The 26,351-nt window shown below is 41.8% G+C and overlaps 2 protein-coding genes across 11 annotated transcripts in view; one reads left to right on the forward strand and one right to left on the reverse strand.

The window, feature by feature from the left end:
• Positions 1-243: 243 nt before the first annotated feature.
• Positions 244-10,382, reverse strand: COPS4 (COP9 signalosome subunit 4). Of its 2 annotated transcripts, none has more exons than XM_053404261.1 (10): positions 10,255-10,382; positions 8,532-8,611; positions 7,349-7,500; positions 6,174-6,277; positions 5,137-5,290; positions 3,300-3,450; positions 2,633-2,803; positions 1,755-1,870; positions 1,294-1,378; positions 244-645 (listed from the first exon to the last, which is right to left on the reverse strand). In XM_053404261.1, exons 1-10 carry the CDS (start codon positions 10,326-10,328, stop codon positions 512-514), a joined length of 1,221 nt encoding a protein of 406 aa, XP_053260236.1. In that variant the 5' UTR covers positions 10,329-10,382; the 3' UTR covers positions 244-511. The 2 variants fall into 2 exon arrangements, with proteins under 2 accessions (XP_053260236.1, XP_053260235.1); XM_053404260.1 differs by having other exon boundaries at positions 1,755-1,882.
• A 209-nt stretch (positions 10,383-10,591) lies between these two features.
• Positions 10,592-26,351, forward strand: part of LIN54 (lin-54 DREAM MuvB core complex component) — a 34,875-nt gene continuing 19,115 nt past the window's right edge. The window contains exons 1-6 of one of the 9 annotated variants that reach the window (XM_053404252.1): positions 10,592-10,919; positions 11,713-11,934; positions 21,553-21,633; positions 23,129-23,202; positions 23,678-24,390; positions 24,841-24,961. In XM_053404252.1, coding sequence (XP_053260227.1) covers positions 23,713-24,390; positions 24,841-24,961 — 799 coding nt within the window. In that variant the 5' untranslated portion in view covers positions 10,592-10,919; positions 11,713-11,934; positions 21,553-21,633; positions 23,129-23,202; positions 23,678-23,712. Of the gene's footprint in view, positions 10,920-11,712; positions 11,935-15,625; positions 16,428-16,471; positions 16,493-20,349; positions 20,369-21,552; positions 21,634-23,128; positions 23,203-23,677; positions 24,391-24,840; positions 24,962-26,351 lie in introns of those variants that run through there. The other 8 variants (XM_053404258.1, XM_053404250.1, XM_053404251.1 and 5 more) reach the window with 8 other exon arrangements.

A 26,351-nucleotide genomic window follows, 5' to 3' on the forward strand; every position in this document is an offset into this window, starting at 1 on the left:
ATACATATAATAAACAAAGGATGAAAGCCTTCCAAGGTTTAACAAACAGCTCCACAGACTGTAAATTCAACAAAAGAAATCAATTATCCTGATGGAAGTTCTGTCGGGAGGATAGGATGTAGCAAATGAAAACTGAAGATAGTGAATCTGATTAACTTCTAGCCTGCCTTCATTGGAATAACTACAGCTAAATAGAATATGGCACTTCAGTTTCCAACGCACACACACAAATATTCACAAGGCCACGAAACAACTGAAATTTTAATGCAAAACTTAAAAAACATCTTGTATTCCATTCAGTTATTTTTTAAACAGCTTAATGTCTATGTTGTACTACCATACCTTTAAGATAAACCTTTGGGGTTTTAAACATAATGTACACACATCTACACCTTTGTCTAGATAGGGTTCTAGCAGAAGTTGAGCCAAAGTTGTAAGTTCTTATGCTAGCTTCACATTTTTAGATGAAAATAAACAAACAATCTCTACAGAACAGGGGGGAAATGAAAGTCTACTGAGCCATCTGAGCTTCCATTGCCTGTGCTGTCCATTCTGGGGCAGTCTGACTAATCTTCTCCAAAAGGTTGTTAACTTGGAAGCAGAGAGACTGAATCTGTTTGTCCCACGTCGGCAAGGCTTCACGAGCTAAAAGACAATAGAAGAATTCATTCTTGCATTCATTGCTTGTTTCTATTAAATTTCCTGCCATTATTCGTTTGCTGCATAAGCAAATTTTCTGTTACCAGGTCTGCAGATACAGTTTTTTGGAATACAGGAATTCAAACTATTGCATGGACACTACTGCCATCTGGTGGCTACAGCGAGAATTACCACTTTGTCATATGTTGATTGTAAAGGGACCCCTGACCATTAGGTCCAGTTGCAGACGACTCTGGGGTTGGGCGCTCATCTTGCTTTATTGGCCGAGGGAGCCTGCATACAGCTTCCGGGTCATGTGGCCAGCATGACTAAGCCACTTCTGGCGAACCAGAGCAGCGCACAGAAATGCCGTTTACCTTCCCTCCGAAGCAGTACCTATTTATCTACTTGCACTTTGACGTGCTTTCAAACTGCTAGGTTGGCAGGAGCTGGGACCGAGCAACGGGAGCTCACCCTGTTGCAGGGATTCGAACCACTGACCTTCTGATCGGCAAGCCCTAGGCTCTGTGGTTTAACCCACAGTGCCACCCGCGCCCCATGTTGATTGTACACCAGGCTAAAATATTTTGCTTTTGCATTACATGTGCTTCAACCGCACCTAAGGCAAGAACAACAAGCTAGAGCTTAACTTACTTTCAAAGTGAACAATTCCATCTATCTGATCAATAAATCCATTCATGCGACCCTCTGTTATCATCTGGGATGCTATCTTTTCCGCCTGAAAAACAAAACCCAAAAGGACATCTACTTTTAATAAATAGAAGCCCACTCTTGATATGGTTTTTGCCACATGTATATGTACATAGGTGTGTCGGTGGTAGAGAAAAGTTATATATGTCAATTTATTCTGCAGGAGACCTTTGCAACTGTTGATTATACTGTGGTTTAACCCACAGCGCCACCTGCATCCCTTATACAGTATAGAAATTTAATAAATCATCATCTTATACCAGCATCAATCATTTTTTGTTCCTTTCTTTTTGAACGCATCTGCTTTAAGCAGAAGAGCGAACTAGTTCTTCATCAAACTAGACGTTATTAAAACTAGCTTAGTTTGAACAAAACAAAAGCAAACAGTACACAAGTCTATATACCTTGGCTGCAGGAATTTCTAATAATGCTCCAAGTTCTTCAAAGGTAATATTATTATACAGTTTGCTTGCAGATAACAAATTATGCTCAATGACAGCTCTGTCCAAAATACTAGAACCTGAAATAGAAACTGACAATGTATTAGGAGTTTGAAATTCAGTATGTATTTGGCTACAAGTCAAATATAATTTAAAAAACCTGTATGTAGCATATGCAGTCCTCAATTTCTGTTCCATCAATACTGCTCCGTAATAAAGGTAGAAAAGAAATTGGCTTACATTATTATGATATTATCGTAACTTTCATAATATAATTTATTGGCTTTAAATCATTGTGCTGAAAAGGATATAAACCTGCTTAACTAAGAGTAATATTTTTTTGCATCTTTGTCAAGCTTACAGAAAGGAAATTTCAGTCTAAATGTTGATGGAAGCCCAAAGTACTACATGATGGCTAAGGAGATTAGAGCAGCATTTCCCAAACTTACAATAATGGCATGCCCCTTTTGAGTGTTCTATCTTACTGGAGTACTCCTTCTTGGTTGAAAATACTACTACTTTATCTTTGAATTAGCTTTTTTTAACTGCAGAAAACATGAAGTAAAATTTAAAAATTCTACTGTGTACACTTTGAAAACTTTCATGTATGACCAGGGATACACATACCATATTTTAGGAAACAATGGATTGGAAATTTCATGGAACTAGGTTATTTGTGCCAAACATTGGAGTATAAAAGGATATAAAGACCCAATGTAAATGATTACTAAAGCTGACCCAAAGTGCAACAATGCTCATTTTGAACGGGTATATACAGAAAGGAACAATGTCTGAGTGCCCATCAGAACAGGGTACACCCGCACTTTAAGAGACCCAAGTACCATCAGCTGTTGTTGCTTTTTGGTGTGGCATGAGCATTGCAGCAAATTCTTGCAATTGGTTCCCTCTGATAATTCTGTCTAGATACATTTTCTCCAGTATCCCATAGGCCGCAAGCTGCTGGCATCTTTCATCCTTGAAGAGAGTAGCTAACATACGGGAACGCTGCTGTCCTGAAAAATAGTAAGAATACCGTGAACTAGGACATCTCAATTCAGTACTGTTCACTTCTATTTCAATGCATTTTCTCAGCTGCCTTTTTGCGAGCCAGTAGCAAATGGCCAATTTCTTCCTGCCTGCCCACAGCACTCAACTGTTAATACTTGATGACTTTTCAAATTATACCTGCTAGGTGCAGATTGCTTTAGCCACTAGATCCTTTCTATGGAAACAAACTGCAATTTCTGCTTCTAGAATGCTACACCACCAAGATGATTTGGTTTCAGTAATCATAATCATTAACATGAAACCGTACATGAAACATTCCAGTGACACAGGGCAGACAACCTGTGGCAGCTTATGCAGAAGTTTTGTTTTATGGAAGCATAACATGCATACTGCTTTAGAGTAGAGCTCCCCCACCCCTTGCAGAACAGGATCATATATATAATCCCAAAGACTAAAATGAAAATTGCATATATAGAAGTCAGCCATCAAGCGTTGCTTTACCTGCTGATGCCAAGATTGTGCAATGCAAGGCATGTTTCAGTGCCTCAAGTCTCTCACTTTCGTGGACTATGCTCTTGTAAGAAAGCTCATTATACCTCTGGGCAGCTTCAATGAACTTCCTTCGGTAGTCAAGAACGCGAGCATAGCACACCTGAAACAGGGGAAAAAACCATACAGCTGCTCACTATGTTACCTATTAAATCCAGTAATAATATTTGAGGGTTCCCACTTTTCATGCAACTGACCATCAATTTTCATACTACAGGTCAGAATAATAATAATAATAATAATAATAATAATAATAACAATAATAATAATAATTTATTTATATCCCGCCCTCCCCAGCCAAAGCTGGGCTCAGAGCAGCTAACAACAGTAAAATAATACAGCATTCTAAAATCAATTCATTATAAAATGAGTTCAAATCAAATTGATGGCAACCATTGGGCTCGAGTTCTGTGAAGAATTACCAAAGGAGGGGGAATGAGAGGGTAGCAACTGGTAGGCCAAATCTGTATCTCGGGAAGTAGCAGGACCACAGCCCCTACTCCAAATAACCTGTCAGTTCAAGAGGGATGTGGAAAGAGTAGAGGTTGTGGTGCTGGGACTTTGAAGCAGGACCCTTTGGGGAGTTGGGTGCATCAAGATGACTGCTCCACCAAAGTGGCCCTTGGAAAAACTAGGTAGAGCCTGGAGGGGTACAGAGCATGGAATGACTTGCAATCTAGGAATTACATGTTCAAATCATAGAAAAGTCACACAAGAACTAGGTTATTGTGTGCTTTCAACTGTTTGGCCTTCCAGTCAGGCATTAAACACCACTGGTCATCACAAAAACGCAGTAATATGAACTGTAAAGGTAAAGGGACCCCTGACCATTAGGTCCAGTCGTGACCGACTCTGGGGTTGTGGCGCTCATCTCGCTTTATTGGCCGAGGGAGCCGGAGTACAGCTTCTGGGTCATGTGGCCAGCATGACTAAGCCGCTTCTGGCGAACCAGAGCAGCGCACGGAAACGCCGTTTACCTTCCCGTCGGAGCGGTACCTATTTATCTACTTGCACTTTGTGCTTTCGAACTCTAGGTTGGCAGGAGCAGGGATCGAGCAACAGGAGCTCAGCCCGTCACGGGAATTCGAACCGCCGACCTTCTGATTGGCAAGCCCAAGGCTCTGTGGTTTAACCCACAGCACCATCCGCATCCTTAATATGAACTGCACTGGAGTACATTTTAGTGTAAGTGGTCACCACCAGACGGGATCCCATGTTACATAATGAAATTCTCTTTAATCCAATGGGCTGCTAAGGCAAACATGGGCGCCGTTCAGGTAGTCTGTTTATCCCCATCCACCATCAAATAATGAATGTCCTCCCTACTATTCAGGAAGGGAATTCTCTGAAGAAGTCCTTTGAGAAATGTATCCCTAGGAGAATTATACAGGGAGCAATATAGTATGTAATGAACAATGCTTTCCATCTCTCCCTAGCCCCAGTGATTTACAGATACTATGGCTATCTCCCATCCAAATGTGTTGTGGGCATAGTTTGGAATCTCAAAGCTGTAAATGCCTTCCTCATCATTTAAGCTGATAACTTTAAAAAGCAATCTTGGAGACCATAATCAGATTTCACATAATAAAATGGTGAAAATTACAGAGTTTGAACTTGACATTTAGTTAACAGATGGCCTCACTTTTTATTTATCCTGATTTGCAACTACAAGGGTAGCAACCTTGAGGTCAGCAAATGAGGAACAGATGTATATGCAAAAATATAATGATAAAACTTTTAAGCAATATGTTATTTCATTTCACTCAAAACAAGAATGTTAGTATTTCACCTTATAGTGAATTTGTAACTGTTCATTGGTTGATTCATTCTGAAGAAGAGATGCTCTGTTGATGTAAGCCTCAGCCTGAACGGGATCGTCATCCTCCAGGTACAGTCGGGCAATTTTTAGGTAAGTCTCCAATTTATAATCTACATTGTATTGCCTTGAATAGAAAGGGGGGAAAATACAGTATTGAAACCTCAGTTCATTTGCCTCATAAGAGTTTTGCAAACATACTTACAGTAATACTACACGCTGTATAATGTTTGCCACCAGCCAACTCTGGCTGAAAGGAAGGATAGGCTGTGTCTCCCCAGAGAAATGGAGAAGCAGGATACACAAAGGCAACCCGCCCCCCTGCAAGAGGGTATGAAAATGTAATTTATTGGTTAATTTTGAATGGTAATAGTCATAAGGTTTTACTCACAGTAGACTATTAAAATGGGCACAACTAATTTAGGCCCATTAATGTCAGTAGGTCTACTTTAATACCACCCACTGTCTTAATGCAAATGCATTCAATGTGGGGCCCTTCTATATGCTGTGGACGACAATTCCCATCAACCCTCAGGGATTATGGGACTTGTAGTCCTAAAACTTGTAGGGCACGTTGACTACTCATCATAACGCAATACACTATTTGATGGAAGCTAGCAACAAGGTCCATGGCAGTCTCTTGTAAGGAAAAAAACAGCTCAACTCTATGCACTGCTCCACAGAAGACACTTGGATCGAAATCAAAAATAAAAATAAGTGCAAAAATAAAAAGTAGAGGTTGCTGAAACCAAAAATAGGACTGTGCTCTAAAGATTATAACTGCAACATGAGCAGCACCAAAGGGTTATGAGTTCCCCACAGAAAAAGTTTCCAGGTGGATCACTGATCTATCAAAATAGTATGTGCAACTGTCACAGAACAATCAGAGAAGCCAAAGCTATTGAAAAGTCAAGGAAACAGATCCAGAATATACCCAATGAAGCATTTGTACTACAAAAGGATATACAATGTATGAAGAAAAAATGTCAGGTTTTCTAACAACTATTTACTTCTGTCCTGTTTCCAAAGGAATCCCCACCAATACTTGTGCTGCATTCCGCCAGTCTTCTTCTTTCTCATAAATTGATGCAAGATGTTGTCTTATAGAAGCAACCTGGGAAGAATGAGGACATAAAATTATAATGCAATCAAGTTATCAGTTTGATCCACTTTCTAATATCCTTTATATTATCTGTTTCCTTTTGCCCATTTGACAATGATAATCTGATTTTACATGATCTACAATATCTTTAAATATACTTCTCAATAAAATGCATATGAGGGATGTATTAGGATACAAACTGCCAAGAAGCGTAGTGATTTTTGTTTTGAGTTATTCCAGGGTAGGAGCGAAATTTGTGGTGTAGAATTTGGTACAAATTTTACAAGAATTTGATACAAATTTTACAAGCTGCAGGAAACTACAGGGCAAACAAAGCTACCTTCAATTAATGACTGTTTTAATAAAGTTAGCAAAGTATGCCAGGATGAACAAAACTGAATAGTCTGTATTCATTATTGGAACAAATTGACTTGGGGCATCTTTTCCTTGCTGTCCTTTTGGCAAGGCTTATCATATGCCAGTGATATCTATTATATTTTAGAGTACAGTACAGTGGTACCTCAGTTTTAGAACAGTCCTGTTTAAGAACGATTCGGTTTAAGAACTCCGCAAAACCGGTAGTGTCCCAGTTTGCAAACTTTAACTCAGTCTAAGAATGGAATCCGAATGGTGGAAGGGCACTGGCGGCGGAAGGCCTTATTAGGGAAAGCGTGCCTCGGTTTCAGAATGGTTTTGGTTTAAGAACGGACTTCCAGAATGGATTAAGTTCGTAAACCGAGGTATCACTGTACTGAAAATATTTCAATATACTCTTTATCTGACTGGTTTGCCAGAGCCTTCTTGGAGACAATTACCCATCTTTGGGATGTCCTTCCTGGTGAGGTGTTTCTGTCTTTTTCATTATGTTTCCTTTTGGAGGAATTTAAATAGTTGTTTACCCAGGCATTTGAAACGTACTGTTTTTGACAACCTTATTAGCGGAGGGCATGTGTCTGTTTCACATGTTTGAAAATGTTTTTATTTTATTTTTAATTGTATTTTTAAATCACTTTGATGTTTCCTGCCCTGGGCTCCTTTGGGAGGAAGGTTGGGATTGAAATTTGATCACCATCTTGCTCTTACCTGCTCCTCAAATGAAATGACACGAGGCTGGATCTTTTCCAAGGTGAAATGGTAGATTTCTTTGGCTGTGCCATCAGGAAGGCTTGGAAGATGGGTACAGAAGTCTGTCAACAACTGGCGTGAAATCACTAAACTGACGTTTTCATTGACCACTGGTTTAAGAGACATAAGGTGGAAAGAAAGTCAGGCTATACATTGTCGTTAGGCCTGTCATTTTAGTGAGCATTCAGTCTATAACCATTGTTAAGGCCCCTGTTTCCAACTCAAACTTTTAGGCAGCTGTACCAGCTCATAGGGACGCGGGTGGTGCTGTGGGTAAAAGCTTCAGCGCCTAGGGCTTGCCGATCGAAAGGTCGGCGGTTCGAATCCCCGCAGCGGGGTGCGCTCCCGTTGCTCGGTCCCAGCGCCTGCCAACCTAGCAGTTCGAAAGCACCCCCAGGCGCAAGTAGATAAATAGGGACCACTTACTGGCGGGAAGGTAAACGGCGTTTCCGTGTGCTGCGCTGGCTCGCCAGATGCAGCTTTGTCACGCTGGCCACGTGACCCGGAAGTGTCTGCGGACAGCGCTGGCACATGGCCTCTTAAGTGAGATGGGCGCACAACCCCAGAGTCTGTCAAGACTGGCCCGTACGGGCAGGGGTACCTTTACCTTTACCTTTTACCAGCTCATAAGAGCCTGGGCATAAAACTGTTACACTGACATAGCATCTGTTTGCAACTCAGTTGCTGTGCTTTCATAATACAAAGGCTCAGAGTCACCATTGTGAAATGTGGAATATGAGTTGCATGGCACAGAAGTGGGGGGGGGATGCTGCCCCTGCACGGGCACAACTCATTCATTGTTTCACCACAGCACAGTTTTATGATCAGATGCCAAAATAATTATACTAGTATTAACATTTTGCAGAGACCATAAACTTGGATAACAGGATTATGAGATAACAACCCTCCTACAGCCTAGAAATGTTTATTCAGAATATCCCACTGATTTTGATGAAATTTATGTCAAAGTATTCATGCTTAAAAATGACACCTCAACCTTTTCCCTACCAAATCCCCAGTGCTATATTGATGCCTGTTTCAATGTACAAAGATTTCTAAGACCATTCATTTTTTCCGATTGCAATTAAATACTTACAAAGTTGTCATTCAACAATTCATGAAAACTGACAATTAAACTCACTTGCTTCTACAAAGGCTTTTAATGCCTCTAATTGTTCCACTCCTGAGAGCTGAATTGCTTTTTCCAATATCTGACGATACCTGCCAGAATGCAGTAAAAAAAGAGAGTTAAGTTTTAAGTATCACTGAATACAGAGCTAATTCTAAGCTAGATGGACCAGCAGTCTGACTTATTATAGCTTCCTATGATGCTAAAAATTGGTGCATTTTAAAAATTAGCTTTACATCTTGTGCATTTAAGGACAATATGCATGATATTTTAGAATGCCATTCTTCTTGAACCATTTTAGAGTATGTACATGCCATACTTTCCATTTCAATGGAAATCCTGAGATCCAACAGCTCTGGTGCTTTCCTACTGCAATGAAATGGCTAGTCATAGAAATGAGGGCACAATTTGACAATTCTTTTTGCAGAAGGAGAGTATTATCATCCTCTTTCACCTTTTCTTGCATTAACTCTAATCAAACACAAGAGTACAATGTTATGCAAGGGACTACCTTTTAGTCCTCCAAAAGGGAGTGTGAATGCACATCATTATGCTGAGATACAATGAGCAATCAAAAAAACAGCCAAACAGCATCAGGCAAAAGCTGGGCATACTTGTATTTACGACATCATTAATCCCATATTATCCTGCCTTTCCAACTCTTGTGAGTGCAATCTCCTGTGGTTTAGGATACTAAATTGAAGAGAGAGGAGGGAAGCTTCAACTACAGCTGCAAGGGAGGCCAGTTCCTGGAAGTCTGTGTTGTTGGCATCTGTCTTGAGAGACAAACCACTGCTTTAGCAGCTCCAAAGTGACCTCACAGGGTGTAAGCCTGGGCAGTGTGTTTGGAGGTCCTGGGCTACTCAGATGACAAGACACCCCCCCCCCCAATCTAGGAGCCACAGGTGAGAATTGAGTGCAGGGTTGTTGACCAAAGATGGACAAACAACCCCAGAAGGAGCCTGTCTCCCAACACCCCATAGAGCTGTAATAATCTTACATAAACTGCTTAATCTTACATAAACTGAAAACATAAACATAATCTTACATAAACTGAAAAGCTGCATAGAAACACACCGAATAAATAGATCAGGCATGGCCAAACTTGGCCCTCCAGCTGTTTTGGGACTACAACTCCCATCATCCCTAGCTAACTGGACCAGTGGTCAGGGATTATGGGAACTCTAGTCCCAAAACAGCTGGAGGGCCAAGTTTGGCCATGCCTGAAATAGATAATAAACTCGAATTAGATGGGGAAGCACGGCTGGCTTGTTTCTACGGGTTCGAATGAATTTCTGCTAAAATCCCAGCAACTGGTGCGAGGAACAACTGCTGTTGCTGTTACCAAATTAATGTTGACAGCTACCCATTAATTTTCTTAACCCACGCTGCTTCTTTTCCATAAAGATCGCCCTAGATCCACAAGGCCCAACAGAACACGGAGGGAACCGAACCAGCGCCATGCAGATCCAGAACAAGACCTGAGAGGAGGGCAGGCCTCCCTAAGCCTGCCTGCTCCGCTTCCTCCTCTCCCCACCCCGTAACCCCGGTCAGACTCGGCGCTGGCTGCTACGGGAGAAGGGGAGGGAGAATAATAAATAATAAAATAAACAAAATTTTATTTATATCCCGCCCTCCCCAGCCGAAGCCGGGCTCAGAGCGGCTAACAACAGTAAAATAATACAACATTATGAAATTTCATTATGAGAAGGGAGGGGGAAAAGGAGCCGCTCACTTCCCGGCCAGGTCCTTGTGGGAGCCGCTCGAGCTCATGAGCTGGGTCAGCTCCTGCCTCACAGCCGCCGCCATTTTGGATCCTCCCCCTTCCCGCCCACAACCTGTGAGGGGAAACACAGCACCGCCGACTCCGCCTCCTCCGGCGCGAGGCGCCTCTACGCTAGAGACGGCGACGCAGCCGCGTATCCATACGGAGTCAACGGCTTTGCGGCGTGACGTCACGGATCCCGGAAGCGCCGAAAGGGGAGGAGGAGGAGGAGGAGGAGGAGGGACCCTGAGCGGAAGTGGAGCGCGCTTTGAGGAGGGAAGGCGGGAGAAACCAGCGCGGCGCGAGAAAGAGAGAGGGAGAGGGCGGGCTCGCGGGTTGGTTGGCTGTTTGGCGCCGGTGACGCGGCGCCGGTTGCCAGGGCGCCGCTGCCCGAGCTATTATGGGATGCGGCGGCGGCGGAATGGCGCTGGGCGCGTGATTTTGAACAAACGCGGAACCTGCCGCAGCTGCTGCCGCTGTTGCCGCCGCCGCGAGCAGCCGCCGCTGTCACGGCGACCAGCCGGCCGCGCGCGGGAGCGAGCCCTGGAGCGCGCGGGCGGCGTTGTCATTACGGTGGGGCCGGCGCGGGGGGTGGAAGAGAGCGATGTGAAGCGCCGGGGCTGCGGCGGGCGCAGGTGAGCGCTAGGCGGGCCGAGCGGGGGGCGGGTCGCCTGAGGGGCAGCAAGGGAGAAGCGGCGCAGCCCTGAGGCGCTTGAGGCGGGGGACCCACCGGTCGCCTCCTTCTCCCTTCGCTGACAGGACGAGTCTAGCCGGCTTGTGGGGTGGGCGCCTGTCGGGAAGGGAGGCGCAGTACCGGCCCTTCTCCCTCCTCCTCCGCCTCCCCTCAGGATTATAATATTTTTAATTGTCATTTTTCTATCTGTCAGTGACGAAGGGGTTCGGGACCCCTCGGCGGAGGCAGAAGGTTTTAGGCCCGGCAGGAACTGCGCGGAAGCCCCGGGGTAATATTTCGGCCTCGGAGCCGCGACGAGCCGGTGCCTCCAGGAACGAGGCAGGAGGCTTCATTGTTTTATTTTCAAATTGCCTCTCATTCTTCTGTCAAGAAAGGCCGCGGGGAGCAGGGATTTGCCCCAAAAGCGGGGTGGGGGGAGGCTGGTGGCGTGGGTTGAAGCTGTGAGTTGTAAGTCCTGGGTAGAAGCGACTAACAAATTCAATAAATAAGAGCAAGAAAGGGAAAGAAGAGTCTCGTTTCGAAATATCGAGTTCGATCTCATTCTTCAGTCTGAAGGCTGCTGCTCAAGGAGGTTTGCTTTTGGCGTATCGTAGGGCCGGGCAAAAACTTTAAAATTACAATTCCCAGTCACGGATATTTATTTGTCCAGAATTTAACGCAGGTGGAAGTGTTTTGCTCTGTTGCTGAAACGGGAGCAGAATAGCTGGCCTCAAGCACCCCTCTCTTTCTCACAGGAAACCACAGTTTAACAGGGACTTTAATCTTTATGGCAGTCAGCTGAGTTCCCTGTGTTTATTGTATGGAAAGTCGTTGGACTCTTCTCTTGCCTTACAATCTTATCAGACCTGGGCGTTGAATGGTGTAAAGAGCAAGCTGTTATTGGTGAACTGTCAAAGATTGCTGGACTGTGGCTTGACTGATGTTCAATAATACAAAGTAGCTTTTCTATTTGATTCGTAAGAAAATGGACTCTTATCTTCTGTCTGTCTGTTCCGTTTCTCTTGTCTAAACAGCTAGTGCATATCTTGATGGCAATAGTACTTCGATTTTTATAATGTAGATATTAGAAAGAAATGTTAAATACATATTTTGTTTTCCCTCTGATCAAAATATTCAAAAATCCAACCAAATCCATTCTTTCTAGAGAAACCACTTCACAAATTAAGCAGCTGTTATTTAAAATGCATTTTTCCTGTCAAAACCCAGTACATATAATTCTAAACTTACAAGTATTTATACACTTACGGTAATCTTGAGATCAGAATGGTAGAACTAACAATACCTTTGTAAGTTGCTCATTATGATCCATTTACTAGCAGAGGGCAAATGAGCCAGTGGAGCAATAACTGTGAGCAGTGTATATTGCTAAGTATAAACAAGGAAGCTATATTTTAACACTATCAGTGCTCCAGTATTATAACAATTGCTTTCCAACTATGTTGATTCTGGAAAATCAACAAAAATTCACTTGGGAGGGAAAGGTGAATCTATTGACAGTGGTGCTTGATGAAATACCAATAAATTCTATAAAATTATATCCAATATTAGTCATACTTTCATTAGACATAGTGAAATCAAAGGATTTAAGTTTATTGATTTGTGGGCAAGCCACACTACATATTTCTGAAACCATTTAAAGCAAAACAATGTAAGCACAGGAGAAATGAAAACAAAAATACTCCTGTTAAATAATAAGTGCAATACAAAACTGACCTCAAACAAATTATATCGCCTCATCTCTAAAAGCTTGGTGAAATAAGTCTTTCACTATCCTCCTAAAAGAGTATCCTACTGTGGAGAAATACACCTTAATGGAGAGAGAGTTCCAAAGTTTTGGAGCTGCCACTGAAAAAGCCTTATTATGAGCCCTATTAACCTTGTCCCTTATAGGAACCACCAAGAGAACCTCATTGGCAGGTCTTAAAGACCAGACAGGTTGGCATGGGAGAAGGTATTCTTTCAAATATTTAGCTGAGATTCCTGCATTGCAGGGGGTTGGACTAGATGACCCTTGGGATCCCTTCCAACTTTGTGATTCTATGAAATATTTGTTTCCTGGGCTGTTTGGGGCTTTAAGTGTTAGCATAAGCACCTAAAATTGGGCTCAAGAAACAATTAGCAACCTGTGTGGATACTTTAAAATGGGGATAATATGTGAGCAGGCTCCTGCTCCTATAACCACATGGGCCACCCAAGCTAGACAGATGCAGCTTGGTAGTCTCTATGCGTGGGTGAGATTATGGTGTCAGGAGGAGGAGCAGGTGGCGACTGGATTTGTTAGGCACCAGACAACATTATAGGACATTATAGCTGAGCATGTATAAAAGGGATGGGCCGCACTGAACCAGTGTTGGACCAGACTGTTGGTAGTTAACAGTTGGGGGAGACCCAACAGGAGCTGAAGAGGGTCCCGTTTAGAACAAATCTCCCCCTTACGATGAAGTTGATAAAGTGATTAACATTTAAATGGGGAAGGTGTAGAAGTAGGCATTGTGAGTGCAGGTGCAAAACAAAGCAGTTCAGGGAGGCCAGACCACAACAGTTCAATATGCAAAATGCCAAAAACACTTGAAGACAAAGACTTCATACAAGTTTTTACACACCAATGCTAGAAGCCTCTGAACCAAGATAGGTGAACTGGAGGGCTTGGTCTTGGAAGATGGCATTGATATCGTGGGTATAACAGAGGGTATAAACTTTATAGGAAGGACAGGGAAAGATGCACTAGAGGTTGTGTTGCGTCAAAGAGGGCATTGAGTGCAGCTAGCTAGAAATCCTCAGACAAGGCACAGAGAAAGCAGACAGAGAAAAGTTTTTCTCCCTCTCACATAACACTAGAACTCATGGTTATTTGATGAAAATTCAGAACAGATAAAAGAAAGTACTTCTTTGTGCAGCACACATTTAAACTAGGGAACTTGCCTCCTGTAGGAGGCTGTCATGGAAACCAGCTTGGATGGCTTTAGAGGATGATTAGACAAATTAATGGAGGACAAGACTATCAAGAGCCACAGTGGCTCTGTTCTACTGTACTTCCATTGTCAAAGGCAGTATGCCTCTGAATAAGTTGCTGGAAATTGCAAGTGGGCAGAGTGCTGTTGTGCTCATGTCCAGCTTGCAGGCTTTCCGTAGTGAGAACAGGATGGTCCATTGGTCTGATCCAGCAGACTCATCTTAAATTCTTATTTAACCTTGCAGGACAAGTCCTGTAGTCGCCCGGTGCTATTCTCTGCTGAAACTCATCAGAGATAGGAGTGGAGCCACTATAAAACAGTATCCCCAACTCCAAATTCATGCCATGATCCATGGCATCAAAAGCCACTGAGATGTCAAATAGAACCAAGAGAGTTGCATTGCCACTATGCCTCTTTCAACAAAAGTCATTGATCAGGGTGACCAAGGCTTGCTGGTTTTCCACAGGCATCTGGTTTGGCCACAGTGAGAACAAGATGCTGCATTAGATGGGTCATTGGCCTAATCCAGCAGGTTTATGTTCTTATGCTCTTAAGGTACTTTTGTTCCCCAAACCAGGCCAGGAGTCAGATTGAACTGGGTCCAGATATTACCAACAGGCCTTAAAGTGTATACCAAAGCTCTCATTGACTCTGCTGTAGAACCCAATTAAGAAAACTCTTGACCTTCATAGCATCTCTGCAATCAGATTCCAGAATCTAGTTTAAAACAGCTAAATTTATGCAAGTGTACCAGATAATTGATGCATAGAATATGCAGAAAATTTGCTGCTTTCCAGTTCACAGTGCATGGGCAGGTTTGCCAGGGTATTTTTGTGGAAACTAAAATAGTTGTTTGCCTCATGGAAATGACTTGCAGAAGTACTTTGATAAATATGTAACTTTTATGTGGAAAATGGATCTAATAGTGGCATGATGTATTGGCTCTATTCAAGTTTTCCAGGATGGTTCAACTACTATAGAACATCAAATACCTACATAAATCTCTGTGCATAATTTCTCCACTAGCATATTTTTCATTTAATTGCAAGAGGCATTGCAGCTTTCACCAATGAATTGCTGAGAATAGTGTTTGACACCCAGTAAAGCCTAAGTTAACTGAAAAGGCATTACAGTTCTTGATACGGGAATTTATTCTTAAACTATTTTGCTATGCTGAATTGGCTTGAGTGCCACGCTTGAGGGTTTTGCTACTGAGCAAAACTGAGACATGAATAATGGAGTTAGTCCTTAAGTAGTGTAAGATCTGATCTGTCATTAACAGTCACTTGTATCTTGGCAGTTGAGGGGATACAGTGGTTATAAATTGTGTTGTGTAGAATGTATGGAATGAAAACTCTTTGAAGTGGGAATCTCAGTGTAGTTCCACTTCTCACACACTCTTGGAAGCAGATTCCCATGTTCAATGTGATGTTCCTCTATGTGAGTGAGTTTGGGTTTGTTTGCTGTTTTTTAAGGGAAAAAGCAAGCATAAATGATTTTAGGTGGAAAAACAATGTTTTTCTCCATCAGGTTTGTCTAGAATAGTGTATTAAAGCATTTTCATGCTGATTTCTTTATTAGCCATGAGATGGGCAAAGTTTTCTTTTAATTTTACTAGAAGAATTGCTGGAAGCTTTCCCCCTTAAAAAGCCTTCCTATGTCAATGGAAATTGTTCATAGTCATAATGCACTGGTGTTTACTTTTTAAGGGCAGATAATAAAAGGATGAGAAAGCTTTTGTTGATGAAAAATCTATATATACACCAGATGCACAGTTACTTCTTATTCATCCTGTCCGCACACACCACCTTTCATCTCTCCCGATTCTTAATCGACTAATAAACCATTTGGTCTGCAATCCTATACCCATTTACCTGGGAGTAAGCCCCATTGAACTCAGCGGAACTTACTTCTGAGTATAGGATTGCACGGCCAGGCTTTTAAGGTGCCGTGGAAGTGCAGCTTGTTAGCCCGGCTTCCCTTCTGAATTCCGTCTCGGAGCTGGAATCCGCCCTCGTTTCCTGGAGAAGGGGCGCAAACCCTTTGCGTTTGCGTGGACAGGGAGTCCTGCCCTGGCCGGAGCGCGCGTTTCTTGTAGGTCAGCGCCCGCGTCGTTCCTCCTTTTCTCGGCGGGGGCCGGGCTTCCCCTCCCCTCCGGTGGGAGTGGCTCAAGCAAAGGGATCGGGACGGAGGGAGGAGGCTGAGGTTGTTGCTGAGCTGGGCTGTGATGGTGATGACGAAGTGAAAATGGCGGATCTTTCGAAATACTATCCCGGCCCCTGACATACCAGCGACAGCACCTAAGCAGCCTTGAGAGGCTCCCCCCAACTCCTCTGCTCGCTGCTGCCAGAAACCTCCCTCTCCTCGTCTTTTCGTCCCAACTCCCGGGCAGCCGCTTTGCAGCTATCCAGACACTTCTGGGGGAAGCTCCCTCCTCCCCTCGGGCTGGAACTTAACCCTCCTGGAAGGAGTCGGTGGCTGCGCCCTGGAGAGGGGTGAGAGACGCACCAAGCAAGGCCTGGGCAGGAGATTGGGGGAGAAGGGGAGCCTGCAACGCTGGGTAGGGTGGCTTGCTGTACAGGAAATCCAGGTGTTTTCAAGTGTAACCTAAATAGTTAACCTGGCTGGAAAAGAAGGGAGTATTTGGAGCTGCTGAGGCCTAACTCGCCTTTCAAGGTCTCGCTTGTACTGTGTCTGTCTGATGTTGCATAGCTTTAGAGTTCGGGTAGCGCAAGTGATGTTCATATGGTGGTCAAGGAGAAACCTCTGCAGAACAAATTACTGGATTGATTGCGCCTACTCTTCTTAGGAGCGCAGTGAAGAATGTTAGTATGCTAAGCTGCTCGTGGGACACTAATGATTTTTAAAATTAGCTGCTTGCTTTCAGGGGAGTGTAGTCGCATACATCATAGGTGTGCTTTAGTGGTCACTTTCAAATATATATAATTAACAGCAAGTGTTGCAATGGGCAGAAAATAATAACTTCACAGCATGTTAGATAATTAAAGCTGGGAATTTTAAAATGTATCCCCCTTAACCTTTGAAAGGTGGAAAAGGTCAATGCAGCAGTAATGATTCAGACGGAAAATGAGTGTTTGGTTTTGGTTTTAATTCCAAGTTTTGTTATGAAAAGGTGCAAAGCAATATATTTTGTAAGTGTAATCTAGTTACGTTAGGGTAGCTGGGATTTCTAGCACAATAAGGCAAATGATAATTGGTGTCAAGGAACACAGTCTGAAAATATGTTTTTGTTTAATTACACTGGGTGGTATCTGACTAGGTCATACACTGAGTACACCCACTGAAATCAGTGAACTAAGTAATGATTAAGTGCATTGATTTCAGTGGGCCTACTCTTGATTATGTCAGATGTCAATGTCAGTGTTATTTACCCAGTGACAGCTCTAAAATGTACACAATAAACGTGACTCCTTTTTCTGAGGGCTAGGTCCACATTCAAGTTCTACATATGCATGTGTGATTCCTCTCTCCACTCCCCTATCTATGAAACTGGGTATCTCTCTGTGAGTGACCTTCTGATCATTTTTGTTGATTGAAAAGCGACATATAAATGTGTTAAATTAGTATTTAAAATGGTATCTTCTTAACTATAGGTTCTAAAAAATGAGATTCATATATTAAATATACCAACCATCTTATTTCTAGGTGGGTTTATATCTTGTAAGAGTATCATTTTTAATTAAAGACATTCCATGCGAATTTTAAAACTGTGTTAACTGTTAGCGTGGGATAGCTTTGTATCAGGAAATAATTAGTTAAATGTGCAGGTGGACCTACTTTACTTTTCCTCTAGTGTAAGAAGGAGCAACAAGCCACGACCCCTGGTTTAGAGTTACATCCAAACCAGGATTTGTTGTCTCACTGCTCCCCACCCCCAAGAAATCGTGAAGTTAAACCAAGGTTTGCTCTTAGCTTACCAGTGATGTGTTTGAACAAAAAAACCCCTCATGATTCCTGGTCCAAACATAAGTCAGGGATCATAGTTAGTTGTTTCTGCTCACACTAGGAAGGAGTAAATCAAGAATTATCTGTGTTTATGGCAAACCATTAACTGTAGTTCACCCTGATGTATGGAATGGAATGTAAGTTATTATTTATATTTTACTTTTCTGCAATCATATTTGGAGCTTGCAACAAAGTAACAGAGATATGCCGTATTTTCCCGTGTATAAGACTATATTTTCCTCAAATTTTTAAAGTTTAAAATTGGGGGTCTTATACACAGAATGTTAAAAATATTTATTTCTTAATTTTGGGCTCAAAAAATAGGGGCATCTTATCCATGGGGGCATCTTATAGATGGAAAAATATGGTAGTTCAAAAATATAGCTAATTTAAATATGAAGCATATCTATATAGACACCTTAGTAGAAAATATTTAGAATTCTGGATATTCCAGCTGTATTTTTTTTATGCTTCATATGTTACATAGTTTCCTATATTTTATTGGGGGGGTAGTAGAATTCTTCATATTTAGATCACCATATAAGCTATAAAATAGAATTCAATGCAGAATCTGTAGGGTGTGCAAAGGTGTTTAATTTATTGGTTGAATACTGGAGGTTCTTGCAAAACTAATTAAAATTAAAACTTTTAAAATTATTTGAATAAACAACTTTCTTTAAAAGTAAGCCATTTTCCTCTTGGGATTTGTGTTTATTCCCTTGGTTTTGAAATGTCAAAAGCAGACTCCCCCAATTTGGAATGCTCCATGTACAACTCCTCTAATCTCTGACCATTGGACAAGCTGGCTAGAGCTAATGGCAGTTGTACTTCAAAATGTCTGAACAGCCTCTGGTGAGGAAAGACAGCTGTAGAGGATTAGAAATTTGTATTTTCATAATTTTCCAACTTTCATTTCTTGACACCTTGTGATATTGCAAGTATTTATATTTCTTATGATACGATACGGTGAGTACAATGTTTCACCAGCCATTGTTTGGCATCCGTGAAGCTTACTAAGATCTTAGACAAGCTTCAGCTTTCAGACTTAATTTCTGATTCCGTTTTCAGTACAGTACACAGCAAATTGAGCAAGTCATATACAAAGTAGCCTTGCAGTTTTAGTGCAAGGCTTTTAGCAGCCCAAAATAAAATTTAGGGTAGCTTTTCATTTGTTACGTCACATTGCTTTTTACCACTGAATTGGAGCAAGCGGCAACCCTAAGAAAACTCAATTACCATTTCCTCTGATTCAGCGGTAAAATGTGGGTTTTCCTGGGGAAAGCATCTTGACACACACACATACACACCCTAAAAAACCCACAACATCACTCAAATACAGACCTGTGCCTACAGAAGCAGCTGAAAGGTAACTGAATGAGCCCTTAGTTAAAGCTAACGGTGCTTTGTGGAAGAAGCACATAGGACACTCAGTCTTTTCACGATATTTATGAGACTAGGAGGCATTGCATGTAGGCTGTTAATCAGGAGAGCCTGCAAAAAACATATTGCATTGGTTCTGAAGGATCTGCACTGGCTGCTGGTTTGCCACTAAACCAAGTTCAAGGTGCTTGTTCTGTCAGATAAAGCTCTACACAGCTGCTCCTACATACACCTGCCTGTTGGTTACAACCTTCTGGATACAGCATTCCCTCTTAACAGCCACATTTACCACGAATTTGCTGCATGACAACATGTAAGAGGACCTTCTTTGATTGGTGCCTGATACCACAATGCCTTCCCATCTCATGTATGACTTATGCCGACCCTTGTGGATTTTTGGTGCCAGTTAAAAATTAGTTGATGTTGTAACATTTTATTGAGATTTCATTATGTTTATTATATTTTATCCTGCTGTGGGGTTCTTTTAGTGAAGGGTGGGCTAGATTTTTGAAGTAAATAAGTAAAGCATACGCTGCAAAGATAAATCAATGCTTTTAATTGTTCTATCCTCCCTAGTGAACCTTCTTTCTAATGGCTGTGACCTTCAATATTATCTCACTCTTTTAAATCTTTATTGCTTATGAAATGGTCCAGACTTGGTTTTCATTTGAGGATTTGTACTCCCAGATTGTACTTCTCATATTGCTGTTGACATGGGAAATAATTGGAAATTTTCTGATCTTGAAAGGACTCTTGCTCTGCCTTTGAGGGAGTATATTAGAATTCGAGTTCATACTTCTGTAAGGGTTGCTTTGGTACCATGCTCAATACACCAGTACGGTATGTTTCCCTCTGCCTAGGTAGTTATAAATAGTGCTTTTGTATAGGACTTTCTTGCTGAATTAGGGTCTACCAGCGGTTACCTCTGGCAAACCCTTTGTCATGTTGAAATTGTACAGCACCAGCTCACCTGGGTACAAGGGAATCTTAATCATTTCAGGATTATGTTGAAACATAAAATGTCTGCATTAATGAGACTTTTAGCCTCTGCGCAACTGGAATTTGCACATCCCACAGACAAATGGTTAAGGTAGTCAGTGATTTTACTTTATCAGTATATCTTAGATTTTTATGGTAATTGCATTTTTATATATAGAAAAAACTGACAAAATGTATATTATATAGATTCCACAAACAATAATTTTGCTGTTAATCTTTAGGAATTAAGGGCTAATTAATTCTCATTGGTCAACACCCCTCTTCCTTAGGATAAGGTAAAGGGACCCCTGACCATTAGGTCCAGTCGTGGCCGACTCTGGGGTTGCAGCACTCATCTTGCTTTATTGGCCGAGGGAGCCGGCGTACAGCTTCTGGGTCATGTAGCCAGCATAACTAAGCCGCTTCTGGCGAACCAGAGCAGCGCACGGAAATGCCATTTGCCTTCCCGCTGGAGCGGTACCTATTTATCTACTTGTACTTTGACATGCTTTCGAACTGCTAGGTTGGCAGGAGCAGGGACCAAACAACGGGAGTGTCGCGGGGATTCGAACTGCCAACCTTCTGATCGGCAAGTCCTAGGCGTCCCTTATCTTCCTTAGGATACTTGGTTCCAAACCACCACTTTTAGCTCAATCAGAAGAGCATGAGACTTAATCTCAGGATTATGGGTTTGAGCCCCATGGTTTGGTTTCTATGATTCTAGGCTTTGTCAAAATGGAACTATAATGTCTTCAGGGGGTCAAAAATACCTGATTAATGAATTAACTGAAACTATGGGCTCTTCACTTTTAAAGGAAGGTGTTCTTTCTGGTAATGGAAAAGCTGGAGCATGCCTTTTGAAATCCACCTTGTTTATTTGCTTTGACTAGCAGAAACAATGCTTATGCTAATATATTGATAACTTCCTTTGGAATGACCGCAGTGAAATTTCTTGTGCTTACCTGTCTTGTTCCATGTCCAGCTAAGGTAGTAATATGTGCTTATTTTCTAAAATAAGTCAATCACAGAAGAGTATTTGCAAATGTTCTAAAAAGCACTTGCCTGCCTGAGAGTCATCACTGCTTGGTGCTATTTTATTTGGCTACATTCCCACTGCCAAGTGAATGGTGAGGTTAAAAAGTTTCCTGTGCCTAGTAGACCTCAGATCAGTTCTAATCCTGTCCTCTGGTATCCTGCCTACATGTATATAAAAATTTACTGAAGTTGTGACGTCTATTCTGAAATAAGCACATCATGAAACTGTATCTCAGACTCTTGTATATTCTGTTATCCTAGAGCTGGATCTGAAAGCCAGAGCTAGAGCGGACCTTGGATATGTCACAAGTTTATAAAACAAAAGCAACTTCTTTTGGAGAGGTAGGTGGGGGTTCATTGCAAGAGAACCTCAGTTATCTGGATTAAAGTTAACACTGCTTCATAAAAGCATTTATTTCAATCTTGCCTCCATCTCCTGAACCTGCAAGTTATTGTAATTTTCAGCTCATTTGGGTATAATCAGTGGAAAACTCACTTCCCCCTTCCTTTGTGTTACATGCATGAACACACTGTACTTGTTCTGTACTCTGTTTTGGCTGTTAGTCATAAAATTATACAAATCGAGCCATAAAGCAGCTTTGTAATCAATGAACAAAACATCCAGCATGTTATTAATTCATTTGAATACCTTCTAAAGTGCTAATCTTTTAATTATGCATGGAGATTTTATATAAATGCCCTCATTGTGGCCTGTTCAGGTTAGTAAGTGCTGCTGTTGCTTCATCCTGACATCCAGCATTAGTATTATGCACAAAGAAAAAATAAAAATTTATTTGGCCAGACATTGTGACCATAAAGTATATTTTGGCCGTATGGAAACTATTATTGCTCCTTATTGTACTTGAATTGATTCAGTGGTTTAAATGAATATTTACTGGTGTATAGCTTTTTATTACTGTAGTGGTTCAGCACCCTGTGCTGTAGGAAAGCAGAGTATAAAAATGTTGAAAGAATGAATAAACTAGTGAGAGGGTACGGGGCAGTCCCATATGACAAAACAGCTCATGGAATAAGGCAAAGGGCAGGGAAGAGGTATGGTCTATATAGGCACAGCTCCTGTCAATTACTGCTAAATTGCATTATTATACACTGTAAATGTAAACATTTTGTGGTTTAAGACTGTGCATCCACCAGTGTGCCTTGGGCATTGTGTATTTTGGAACATTATTCTCAATTTTATTTTTTCCTTCTCTGGCTAAGTAATTCGTAGTGGGTGTATGCTTTAAATCTGAGTTTTTCTTCTGTCACTTCATGTAAACTCTCCTTTCCACACTGAATCTCAGATTAGCTGAATTTTGCAGGTTTTACAATTTCATTAGCATTCTTCCTACCAATTATTGAAGAAGTAGGCTATTTTCTCAGCTTTTTCCCCGTGACATTTTCAACAATACAAAAATACAATTATTAGCTGCTTGAAAAACTCTTAACCTAGTTTGTTATTAAATAGCTTGTTGAAGATGTTAAGTACCTTGGATGATCAATTTAAATTTGCACATCTGTGCAATTATCTCATTATATTGTGGTTTTTACACTCAGCTGTTCTGGAGGTGTGTTCTTTCCATGGAACATTTACCTGTTCTTGAAAATATGGGGGGGTGTTTTCAGTAACCATGAAAATCAGTTTTGATGTGTAAGGTGGTTGAACATCAGATTTATGAAAGGGATTTCCAAATGTGCTATGAGAGGGTGCTTGAGAGAAAGCCTAGAGGTGGAGAGACTTGAAATGGTACTTAAACATTAGAATTTTGTCAGTTTGGGACTGGATTTATAAGGAGCAGCTTGCTTATAACATCTGAAATCTTCCCATCATCTTCAGCCCTAACAGATGGTGCTACATTATAATGCTTCTGGACGTCGTCTGATGTGGAACAGGATTTAAAAGAAATTCAGGTAACTGAACAGAACTCATGATTTTCTATACTTCAGTATTTCATGGAATCACTATAGAAGTCAAATGTCCAATCTATGGACAGTTCCAGTGTCAGAAATGTCCTAACAAGCTTCCTTCCTGGTTGAGAACATGCAGAGTTTTGTACTCTCATTAACCCCCATCAATAGCTTTTCATAATTGCTCAAAGGTACTTCTTTTCAAAGTTGAAAAAGCAAGCAAGAGGCATTTAACAATTTAAGGGCATATTCCAGCCAGGAAAAACCACTCAAGGAGGTTGCAAAGACGATTGTCTTAGACATGCTTGTTAGCCAAAGCAGTGGCTAATCTGTCTGCAAATTTTTAGCCACAGCCAATACCATGTAGATGTTTATTTCACGGTTTTGTAGGCTCCCACAATAATACATCCGATGCTGCAACTTGCACATTGTTGTGGAGCTGAAAAATGAATTTCCTTTCTTTGAAATATCACTGCAGTGCCTCACCTTTGGCCTGTCGTCCGCATTTGCAATATGGAGGTGGTGTCGGCGGAAGTGAACAGCTTGCTACCTGAAGAGATCATGGACACAGGCGCAACGCTGGAGGAAGATGAGAACATAGAGGCTGTAATTGTGGGTGACACTATGGAGATGGAACTGGAAGGAATGGCAAACGTAAGCTCAGGCAGGGATTCTGTTACTTCTGGCACGTCGTCCATCACCACAGAGACCGTCATGGTGTCCAGCAATTGTGTAAGCCACGTCATAGCCAGTACTGCCACTACAAAAGCCGGTACTAGTGTGACTGCACAACCTTCCTTTCAAAGTAGCCTCCAGAAACTTGGTCCTCAGACTCCTGTCACTATATCGGCCAACCAGATAATTTTAAACAAGGCAACTGACTTGAAAATTGGCAACCAGACTATAAAACCAGAAGGGCAAAAGCTCATTGTAACAACTCTGGGGAAACCTGGGCAGCCCATTGTCCTGACATTACCCCACAACCAGCTGTCTCAGTCACAGAAGGCCACGTCGCAGGTGCAAGCAGGTGACTCCAAGCTGCCAGCGCAGCAGTTCAAGGTGGTAACTATTGGAGGAAGGTCAGAGGTGAAACCTGTCATTGGTGTTTCAGCCTTGAGTCCAGGGAGCCAGTTGGTAAATGCTACCACCCAATCCTCTGTATTGCAGACCCAGCAATTAAAAGCAGTGCAGGTAAGAAGGCACACTGTTTCTCATTATCTTTTGTGTTAAAATTGCTCCCATTCATGATTCCCTTTTGTTGGCAGTAACGTAAGTGGAGCAGAGTAAGGCAGGGAAAGTGAATCAATAAGAAGCAAAATGTAAGGAAGAGTTACAAGAGCAATGGAGGTGATGAATGATTATTTTTTTAAAAATAGAGTTCTTGCCTATAGAGAGGGATGTGTAGCAGCACAAAACCAGTTAGAGGACACTTCTTGGGGTGGTGAGAAGATACACATGGCTAGTGATGGGTAGAAGCAGGAGGGAGAAGTTGGGGGACTGCTTCCAAGCTAATCTGTTTAAGGGCAGTGGAGATTGAGAGTGAAGACACTGCAGAAGGTGAGAATATGTGGATTTTGGCTGTTATTGCATACAAACAATAATTCCTCTAACTGAGGGAATGATTCTTCTTTTGCTTTTCAGATTGCTAAAAAAACCAGGACACCCACCTCAGCCCCGGTGATAACTAAGCTGATCTTCACAAAACCAATCAACAGCAAAGCTGTTACGGGACAGACAACACAAGTGTCACCGGTCATTGCAGGTTATATATTTGTGGCTTCTTGCGTGGTGCCGTTCCTAAAGGGGTGAAATGTGAATTGAGTCAGATACAGGCTGGGATCCAATTGGGCAGATTTTCATGGAGGGCTTTTAGGCTCCTTTCTCTTTTACACCGCTGCCTTCTGAGTTCCCTCAAAAAAGCCAGGGAGTCCTTCAAAGTGACATTTAGGAGTGATTATCAGGGGAATCTGATAATTCTGCCCTTGTATGTTCACAGAAGCACTTTATGTGCACGCACAAGGCTCTTTGGGTCCAAGCCACAGAATGAATCTTGCTGCTCTTCATCTCATAACTTCTCAGGGAAGATGAAAAGTGTGTCAATTTACAGATTACGTGGGTCATGTAAAATAGTGCTTTCAAAACCTAACAGCAGCATTGTTATTTCATGTCTCTCTCAAATGTTCAGATTGTGTGCACGGTGTCAACCAACTTAACCATGTAGTAAATGTGGAAAAGCTTGCACGTTTCATAAATGTGCATTAAAAGTGTAGTGTTATGTGCAACTGACTTGCTCTGAAGAGTTCTGTGGTTGCTGTTACTCCACTCCTGGCTACTGACTGGTTCTGTTGCTAGGGAGTCAAGATGTTTCTTCTCATCTCCCTATGCATTGCTGCAGTGTTTTATCACTACTTCCTGGCTCTTTGTTGGGGAAATAAGATGGTTTAAACTGTTCAAACTTCTGGGTTTTTAAAAAGATGAGTACTACTTTTAAGCTGCAAAGTCCTCTGTCGGTTCTAAAGGGTAAAGTGGATAAGGTTTTAGGAATTTTATAAAAGTGGAAAACTAAAATATTCACTTTACACCTTATAAATCAAGAGTAGCAATGCAAATGGACAATACTACTCTTCACCCTCATCACAAACACACAGAGAACCAAAATTAACAACTGAATATGTAAAGGGAAACCACACAGTATCTGCTAATATTTTAATGTTTATGCATTTTTAAACACCTGGAATACAAATTCAGACTAAAGATCAGTAACCCATGGAGAGAGGAATTTCTTCAGACTTCTTTCCATGAAACTCCATTACTTGAGGAGATGCCTTTTCTATTCAGTCATCTTACCACTTGATCCATCCTCCATCCTCTTTAAAATATATTATAATGCATGACAGGGGTGGAAATCACATTTGTATTAATACAGACAGCCAAGCATGCATGGTGTAGAAAAATTTCATCATGTGATATACATTGTTTGCTTTATTAGTCCTTTATCATTTAGGATGAAATTATGTACAGCTCCATTCACTTCCACAGTTGCCTTAGATACAACTATTGTTGTCACTCCCATTGAAAGTGCCCAATGCAGTGCCTCCCCAGTCAGATTAATTTCAGTTTATGCAGCCTGATAATGTGGGAAGGACTCTGCA

This window comes from Podarcis raffonei, chromosome 9 (assembly GCF_027172205.1).
Source record: "Podarcis raffonei isolate rPodRaf1 chromosome 9, rPodRaf1.pri, whole genome shotgun sequence".
Taxonomy (NCBI): Eukaryota; Metazoa; Chordata; class Lepidosauria; order Squamata; family Lacertidae; genus Podarcis; species Podarcis raffonei.

What these genes read in the sequence shown, in the direction of transcription:
- COPS4 (XM_053404260.1), bottom strand. Translation starts at nt 10,328, where the DNA reads ATGGCGGCGGCTGTGAGGCAGGAGCTGACCCAGCTCATGAGCTCGAGC. An exon ending in AAAAGCAACAACAGCTGATG is followed by an intron (nt 1,883 to 2,632) that starts GTACTTGGGTCT and finishes ATACATTGTCAG; the next exon opens with TTTCTATTTCAGGTTCTAGT. An exon ending in TAGAAATTCCTGCAGCCAAG is followed by an intron (nt 1,379 to 1,754) that starts GTATATAGACTT and finishes TTTGTTTTTCAG; the next exon opens with GCGGAAAAGATAGCATCCCA.